The sequence below is a fragment of the Odontomachus brunneus genome, unplaced genomic scaffold (genome assembly GCF_010583005.1).
Source record: "Odontomachus brunneus isolate Ranch 3 - 2012 unplaced genomic scaffold, Obru_v1 Obru_scaffold_032, whole genome shotgun sequence".
NCBI classification, from domain to species: Eukaryota; Metazoa; Arthropoda; class Insecta; order Hymenoptera; family Formicidae; genus Odontomachus; species Odontomachus brunneus.
In genome coordinates this window covers 24627-34281 of record NW_022639482.1, presented here as the reverse complement: position 1 = coordinate 34281, position 9655 = coordinate 24627, and the positions used below count along the sequence as shown (strand labels likewise).

Here is a 9655-nt window from a genome sequence, read left to right as displayed (position 1 = left end):
GTGCATGCGCAATAATATATGCAGGTCATACTATTTTAGATAATTACAACAAATAAAATAAATTTACACGGATATCATAATTTTGAATAATCATTGATCAAATTAAGAGTCACCGTCTTTCCTCTTCTCCCTTAAAACTCTTCTCAATATTAAAAAGTAATCTCACTGTACGTTTTTCGCATGCGCGCGCTCTCATCATGCGTTGGGAGCGGTGCACTTAGACACAGTACAATTGGACAATTTGCAAATGGACACGAAACTTTACGCATGGTTTAATTAGACACAGTTGCATTTAGACACGCAAGAAAATGTGCATCGTTTAATTGTCCACTGTTCGTTTGGACATTGTTCAAAAAACCCACCGTTAAATTGCCTACCGTTCATTTAGACACTGTCAATTACACACCGTTTATTTCGACATCGTTAAATTACCCATCGTTTGTTTAGACACGTCAAGTTGCGTACCGTTTATTTAAAAGATACATACCGTTTAATTACCCACTGTTTAGTTGAACTCTATTCAATTGCGCATCGTTCATTTCGATACCGTTCAATTACTCACTGTTTATTTAGACACCATTCAATTGCTCACCGTTTAATTGCGTACCATTTATGTGGACACAGAAAGATATGATTGTCAAATTATATACAAAGATGTTAAAAATAGATTACGCATATACGTCTGTTTTTATCATATTTCAGTAAAAAGGGTTAAGTTAGGGTTAGTTTTTTGGGAAGAGGATGCGCCTCTTTCCTGCACATATATGGGTACTATTTTCCATATTTCAATGTATATTGTGTACCAAAATTATGTTTCGTTTATAAAACTTCCCACATATGTTGATAAATATAACTTGCAATAAGAACACTATATTTTTTCTAAATTATTTTTTATTTCTTTTCATCAGTTATATAAATCAGCAATTAATTGTGTCAATTATATCAATTATAGACAAACAATTATATCAATTATGTAATAGTATTTAAATAGACTGTGCGCAATTAAACAATGGGAAAATGCACAATGTGCATCTTTTTGTATTTAAATAAATGGTGAGTTATTAAACAGTGTCAAAGTAAACGGTGTGCATCTTTCTGTGATCTTTCCAAATAAACAATGAACAACTTTCGGGGTCTAAATAATCTTAGTAATTGAACAATGTCCAAATAAATGGTGTCCAAGTGAACGATGGGCATTTGAACAGTGGGCATTTGAAAAATGGGAATTTGAACGGTGGGTAATTGAACAAGGAATTTGAACAGTAGATAATTGAACGGTGTCCAATTGAACATATGTACGTATATATCTTTCCGTATCCAAATGAACGGTGGGTAATTAAACGGTGTCCAAAATAACGATGGGCAATTGAACGGTGTGCAATTGAATGATGCACATTTTCTCGCGTATCCAAAAAAAACTGTCTAATTGAACCATGTCCAAAGTTTTGTATCCATTTGCAACGTGTCCAATTATATTATGTCCAAATAAAGGCCACTTTCATGCATTGGTTGATTATATATTGGGAGTATAAATTAGTTCATCCGTTTCTTTGTGGTAAAAAATGCATTTATTTCAGAACAAAATGAATGAACAGATTAATCAAAGTATTATCTATCGCTGGCTACTTTTTCCCACCTCTCAGGCAATTTTCGAATTCCATCTCGAAAAAATGTCTTGTCTTTTGAGGCGATCCAAGTTAGGAGCCAATTTTCGATTTCTGCGAAAGAAGTGAACCAATGACCTGCCAAATCGTGCTGCATCCGTCGGAACAACCAGTAATCAGAAGGAGCAATGTCCGGCGAATGCAGCGGATACGGTAAAATATCCAACTTGAGCGTTTTCAAATAATTTTTTACGATTTTTGCGACATGAAGCCGAGCGTTATCATGCAGAAGAATAACTTTGTCATGTCTTTGCTCGTATTCCGGCCGTTTTTTCGTAATGCACGGCACAAACGAATCAATTGTAGCTTATACCGATGGCCCGTAATGGAATCGCCAGGTTGTAGCAGCTCATAATATATAACATCCTTTTGATCCCACCAGATACACAGCATGACTATGCTGTGCAGCTTCGAACCATGAATATTCGGCTTTGGTGTTAATGTTGAGGTCGATGGCAACGATTGACCGGGCATAACGTAGTATTTTTTTCTTCTTGAGGTTATCGTAGAATATCCATTTCTCATCCCCAGTCACAATCCGATGTAAAGAAAACCCTTTTCTTGTTGCCTTTGAATCAGCTGCTCGCAAGTGAAAAATCGCCTTTCGACGTCTCTTAGTTTCAGTTCATAAAGCACCAAATTGCCTTGCTTGTGAATTATTCCCATGGATTTCAATCGTACGGAAACTGCTTGTTGCGTAACTCCCAATGATTCTGCAAGTTCCTCTTGCGTTTGACTCGGATCTTCATCAAATAATGCCTCCAATTCTTTGCCTTCGAATTTTTTTGGCTGTCCAAAGCGAGGCTTGTCTTCAACGCTGAAATCACCATTCTTGAAACGTCGAAACCATTCCCTACATGATTTATCAGTTGAAGCATTGTCACCATAAACTTCTACAAACATTCGATGCATTTCAGCTGCACTTTTCTTCCAATTAAAGTAGAAAACTAAAACCTCCCGCAAATGCTGCTTAGTTAATACAAAATTTGACATATTTAACACAGTAAAAAAACGGGTTTTGTGTGAAACTCAAAAGCGATATAAACTGAATATTATTGACAGATGTCTAACCTTTCTGAAACCACCGAAATCAGCTGTCACTATGAAACATTCATAACAGCCAGAGCCATCTTTTGAAAACGGACCGAACTGATTTGTACTCCCAATACATAGTGTTACAAAAAGATTAGGACTCCGGAATATATCGCAAAAAATGTTTTATTTAAAAATTTCTTTATTTTTCTCCGTTTTAGAATACTGGTCTGCAAAAAAGCTATATCCATTGAAAATAATCAATTTAGGCCATATTGGGCCCAAAGTGTTGGACCCCGTTTGTTGGATTCCGAACTCGAATTACGAATAACTCATCTAATGACCCCTTTTAAACCTTACAATTTTGTTTAAAAAATTTTTTTAATACATTGTTTCGAGATATTATGGTCTAAGTTAAAATGTGACACTCTTTACGTACATTATATAAGGTCTTCCAATAATGTAGAAATCCTTCAATATTCGGAAAAAATTTATATTTTCCAAAAAAATGTTCCCCACACAAAAGTTATAACGTTTTTAGTCATGCATTATATAATAATATTAATAAGACCTTGAACAGCGTTGTCAAGGTCAAAGTCAGTTGATATTTTCAGATGAAAATCTTTACTTTCTATTGCATATTTTTGTAGCATATTTTGAGAGCTTTTCGACACACTGTAATAACATATTCTTTTATTAAATACTTTTTGAGTAATAAAACTTACAACTTATAATACCGTCAGCATTAGCATTACGCACGTTGTATCACGGATTGCTCAGTCAGATTTACACCTCTTTCGTATATGTGTGTGTTTGCGTGCGTGCGTGTGTGGGTGGGTGGGTGTGAGTGCGTGTGGGTGTGTGCCTGCGTGCGTGCGGGCGTGTGCATAGATGGATGCATGTGCAACCACACGGTTAGGTGAATATTTGCGATGATAAGTTATGGAACATGTGACGATCCACAGAAAGAACGGATCGTCACGACGAATATGAAAGTATTGTTTATGCAGAACAACCGCGGAGACAAAGCGCCGAACAACCGCGTCAACAAACAGCTTCGCTGATTGCCAAAATTAGTATAAAAGCCGATGCGAAATCGGGATCGAGAGAGATCCGCCGGAGAGCTCCTCTAAGGCGCTCAACCGACCAGAGCTCGAAATCTCCTAGAAATCCTAGACCGAACCGTTGACCGAGGTGGATACGCGACGTCGACATCCTCTACTTATCTCCACTCCAACATCGCCTAACATATCTAGCGTCAACAAGTCGCGGGACACACCGCGACAACAACCGTCCCGAAACCAATTCGGTTAAGAGTCGGTATCAACAGAAGTTTAAAGCCCTCCGAGTATACACACTCAGAACACGGGCAATAGAATACCGCGAGACAACGCCAACCGCGTCCCGCAACCCGTATGCGAGCCAGGACGCTCGCAGCTGATCACACGACAACAACTTAGGCTCCCGACGGGAGCAAAAACGCGATTACACGCCAGCGGCGTAACTTCATTTGTATATAATTGTACATTGTAGGAGTTCCGGTGCCGTGCTAACTAAATCTTAACTCTGTCTCTTCGATCTCGACGCCGATAACGGCACGTTAGATGCGCTCCTAAAAAGATACGCCGCGCGTAGGAAAACTGCGCGCGGTGCCCGATCGTTTTTGTCTCTGCGCATGTATATTCGGGCAAGGAGACGATAGTCAGTTTCTCCAGAGCGGTCGAGCGAACACGACCTTTGTCTTGAAATAAAATATCGTATTAGTCTATTCTGTGTGATTTCCGTTAATATTATAGTATCCCTTCGGAACTTCCCCACAACATAGACATTATATTAGAATATAGCTACACAATTATTGTTACATACACCACTGTTTCGAATTTATTGAGCTAAATCTTGGACCGCACCGACTAAAACTATCTCGCCCAGAACGAAAAATCGTTACAAACAGATAAGGAATGAAGACCGTCACACTATACCCATCCACCCATACACACACGCGCACATACATATACATGAAAGAGGTGTAAATCCGACCGAGCAACCTCCGTATGGTACACCTTGGGTAATATTAATGCCAGCGATACTGTAACATTCAAGTTTCATTACTTAAAAAAATACCTCATCCAAAAATATGTTATTATAGTGTTTTGGAAAATTCTCGAGGTAAGCTACAAGAATAAAACGTAGGGAACGAGGTAAACTACAAAAATAAAACATAGGGAATTCCATTTAAAAAAATCAATATGATCTGACCTAACCTTGAAAACGCTGTTCAAGATATTACTAATGTTATTATTACTATGTAGTACGTCACTAAAAACGCTATAACTTTTGCAAAGAACATTTTTTTGGAAAATGCATATTTTTCAAAATACGAAAGAGTTTTTACACTTTTGATAGACCTTGTGTATCTAAATATATGGTAGTTTGTTAAGATTCATTTTTCTATACTTTTCCTCAACTGTTATATGCATATTAACCAAAGAAATCGGTTTATATTTGAAAAACCATCTAATTTTATTTAGAAAATCGAAATGCGTCTAAAATAATTTTTAAGAAAGCATTATTTTGTTATAATAATATTATTACATTATTGAATAAAGTGCCGAAAAATCCAAACTTCCGATTGGGTTGAATTTTTCAGGAAAGTTTCTCCTAAGCTCTAAAATGAAAACCCTTAAAGGATTTTTGACGACAAAACCTCATTCGTCCCCTACTCTCGCTCAAAGTTTAAACAATTTCTCCACAGTATCGAAAATATTGATTTTGGGAAAAAATGTAAAAAAATAAAACTTGTGAAACATTCTACAAGGAAAGTTATATGCATTATTAACATAAATATAATACTTCTTGCCGTTGTATTGAAAAATAGATATTTAATACATCAGTGAAAAGGTTGATTTCAAACTTTATATTTTAAGTATTTTAAAATATTGTTAAAATCTTTCACCTTATTAAGTTGATGAGTTTATTATATATTAAAAATAAAAACTCTGGAAAGATTAGTAAAGACCCCTACGTAAGGTTTGTATTTTGTTCCGTACGGGAGCTGTCGTCCGCACGGATAGCGGGCGGCGGGCGGCCGTGCACCAGGCGCGTTCCGCGCGCGGGCGACTACCGCTCGCCGCGGCTTCACGCCGCCGCCGCTACGCGGCAGCGCGCCGAGCCGGGGCTGTCGCTCATAGTTAAATTTTGGTGTGGCGCCTATATAAGACGCCGCGGGCGACGACTCTTAGCCTTCTGAATGCGTTAGCGCATTTGGTCACTGCTTCGCTGAGGTATTCTTTTGTAGTCTAGTTAGCTTCATATCGCCTTCTTGAGTGCGTAAGCACGTTGGGCACCTGCTTCGCCAGAGGTATACGTGTGCATATCTGCACTGAACATCGCTGCCTTCAGAGTGTCACCGACATTCGGGACGCCGGCATTCGGGTTTAGGTTTTCGCAGCCCTTTAGAGTGCGCTTGCACGTAGGGCTATCGCCTCTAAAGTGTCCGAGGACACGTTGGCGTTTGTGTTACAAAGTGTATGGTAACTCCACGGATCTCCACCTTCTCAATACGATCGAGGATTGAGAGAAGACTTCGCGCGATCGCTTCGGATTACCTAGACGCTTCCACCGCGGTGGACGTCTCTCTTCGCGACTTCTCCTGTATTGCATATACCGGGTATTAACGCCGACAGAACTTATTACGGTCGAGCTCACGACTCCGTGCGAGTCGTCGTTGTACTCAGTAACTCTGCTGCCAGGGACGCAGCATATACACGCGAGCAACGCTCGCCTTTACGTCCGCTTAGGACTTAGCCGCTCTCAGAGACGCAGCATATCCACGCACGCCTTTACGTCCGCTTAGGACTTAGCCGCTGCCAGGGACGCAGCATATACACGCGAACTACGTTCGCTTCTTCACCGCTACTGAAGCCATACTCGCCGCATACGCGACTACGCGAGTTACCCTCGCGCCTAAGTCTACGTCGCCCGCGCGACGTTACGATTCTCATTACTCCTCCGACAAGGGGGACTTCTCCTAGCGCGGAGGCGTTGGAAAGCGGAGCATCACCGCCGCTTCGCTTGACCTGGCTCGCTTTATTCGAGTCGGCGACCCACCAAAACACGGAGCCGGAGACTCCCGTCTCCGAAGAACTTCTCAAATCGAGTGGCATTCAGTTGGACACAGTACAATTGGACACGTTGCAAATGGACACGGTGCAAATGGACACGGCACTTGACACACGGTTCAATTGGACACGGTGCGTTTGGACACGAAACTTTTGGGCACCGTTGTTTTTGGACACGAAAGAAAATGCACGACGTTCAGTTACACACCGTTCATTTGGACACCGTTCAGTTGAACACAGTTCAAGTGCCCACTGTTCACTTGGACACAGAAAGATGCTCACTGTTCACTTGGACACCGTTCACTTGGACACCGTTCATTTGGACACCGTTCACTTGGACACCGTTCACTTGGACACCGTTCAGTTGCCCACTGTTCACTTGGACACAGAACGATGCGTGCTGTTCATTTGTACACCGTTCACTTGGACACCGTGGAATTGCTTGTCTGTTCACTTGGACACAGAAAAATGCGCACTGTCACAGAAAAATTGAACGGTGTCCAACTGAACTGTGTCCAAGTAAACGGTGTCTAACTGAACGGTGTCCAAATGAACGGTGTGTAACTGAACGACGTGCATTTTCTTTCGTGTCCAAACGCACCGTGTCCAATTGAACTGTGTGTCAAATGCCGTGTCCATTTGCAACGTGTCCATTTGCAACGTGTCCAATTGTACTGTGTCCAAGTGCATTGCTCCCTCTCGAATTACTTGCACCCCACGTCATCTCACGGGGCCGCTGGATAGCGGACTGCCAGCGACGAAGCCCGCGGTCTCCACGCGACGAGCGGACACCTATCCGCATCTCGCACAACGAACCGGCCGCTCTCCACCCTCGGGCCGTTCAAAACATATTTAAATACTTCAAAATATTGTTTAAAATTTTTGCCTTACCAAATTGATGAATTTATCATATATTAAAAATACAGATTCTAGTAAGATTAGCAAAGATCCCTACGCAAGGTTTTCATTATAAGTATTTCAAAATATTGCTTAAATCTTTTAGCTCACTAAATTGATAAGTCTCTCATATATTAAAAATACAGATAATAGAAAGAGTATCATTCTAGGTATAAGCCGCACACGCTGACACGAGGCAATATGCAACAACGCGCACATACACGCGAAATTTGTTGTTCACATTCGTGCACAACACGCGTACAACACGCGTATTCTATTGACGTTGAACAAGTAAGTGCTTGTCATCGCCTATGCGCAGCGCGTTTTCTCGTCGCACAATGAGGTTTATTTTGAAAAAGTGCGTTTACATTAAAAAAGCAAATTACTTTTCTTGTAGAGCGTTTCACAAGCTTCATTTTTCCATCTGTGTGTGTGTGTTTTTTATGTTGTGTTGAGATATTTTTCTCCAAAATCAATATTTTCTAAGATATAGTGAGAAAACTGTTTAGACTTTGAGCAAGGGTAGAGGGCGAATGAGGTTTTGTCGCCAAAAAACCTTGAGGGATTTTCATTTTGGAGCTAAGAAAAAGCTTTCTTAACAAATTCAACCCAATCAGAGGTTTGAGCTTTTCGGAACTGTATCCTAATCTTATACCTTTTTCAAATATTTTTTTTTTGAATGATGTATTTCTTTCAGGATATTGTGGTCTATAACATTTTATTTCTTCCGTTCTATATAATAATGTTTATTTTTCAAATTGCATATTTAATAAGTATAGTATATGATCAGTATATAACCTATAGGTAGTGATGAGATATTGAAAGAATTTCTCCACAACAGGAGCTCTTTTAATAATGCGTAAAATGACATATAGCTCGACGTAAACAATTTTCAATAATACTTAGACACAGCATAAAGAGTCTATAGAGGTTTCCATGAAGAATATCTGACCGTTCGTTTGCTGCAAGTTGCCGCGTTTCTTCCGCGAGTAGCTAAGGCTAGATTATGTTTAGTAGTAAACAATAAATAATATGATAAATGTAAAATTAATACTGACGTAAGTTAATACTGAATACTGATAAAGTTTTCTGCAGTGTCTTTTATCTTGCAGAAAATATTGATAAATCGTCTGATAAACCGGCTGCAGATGTTACAAAATAAAATAATAAGTTTATTGTATATGAATAATATTCTGTTCCTTTTATGAAAACCTTTTCCTTCCTACAATTTTTTTATATTTTTATTCAGGCCAGGGACTTTACGACATCTTAAAATAGGTATGGCATTGACACTGTCACAGCGTTTGTTCAATACGCGAAAGATCCTTCCAATATCCCATCACTACCTATAGGTTACATAAACCACATATAGATTGTGAACATAACTATTCCACAATTTTAATGAACCATGTCATAATTATACGCTAATTTTGTTGAGTTTTTCTTATATTAACATTTATTTATTTTCATTTCAGATATGAAGATGAAGATCGCGACCTTGAAGCTCAAATGTTATCTAAAGGCCTGAGATTAACACCAATAAAAAATTGTGACACTAAAAACACACATCTAATGTAGAAGTAACATTTTCATGCATATATATGCTGCGCTATAATTTTGAATTGCATGTTAATGCTCGAAAGAATGTACACTTATAAGAAATTGTACATTTGTATTGTACAACTGTATATTAAACAGAACGGTATTGGGAGAAAGTAAAGATCCATATATAACCAAAATGTGTGTTTGCTTGTTTTCGAGATTTTTAATAAATATCATTTTTACAAATATCGTTGATTGTTTATTGTTGATTAAAAAATTAATGATCTACAATATTTATTTGTCCTGCGACATAATTTTATAATATTAATATTTACAATTTAATTTTATTTATTTGAATAAATTATGTTTTTAGTTCGGAATTGAACAAAATTCCTCTCGGAA

At 38.8% G+C, this 9655-nt stretch overlaps 1 protein-coding gene across 6 annotated transcripts in view; it reads left to right on the top strand.

Moving 5' to 3' along the window:
• LOC116843356 (F-actin-monooxygenase Mical) overlaps positions 1-9450 on the top strand; it is an 874436-nt gene extending 864986 nt beyond the window's left edge. For 5 of the 6 annotated variants that reach the window (XM_032813733.1, XM_032813730.1, XM_032813727.1 and 2 more), the window contains 2 exons: positions 7882-8002; positions 9187-9285. In XM_032813733.1, coding sequence (XP_032669624.1) covers positions 7882-8002; positions 9187-9192 — 127 coding nt within the window. In that variant the 3' untranslated portion in view covers positions 9193-9285. Of the gene's footprint in view, positions 1-7881; positions 8003-9186 lie in introns of all 6 variants that reach the window. The other variant, XM_032813731.1, reaches the window with a different exon arrangement.
• Positions 9451-9655: the final 205 nt, after the last annotated feature.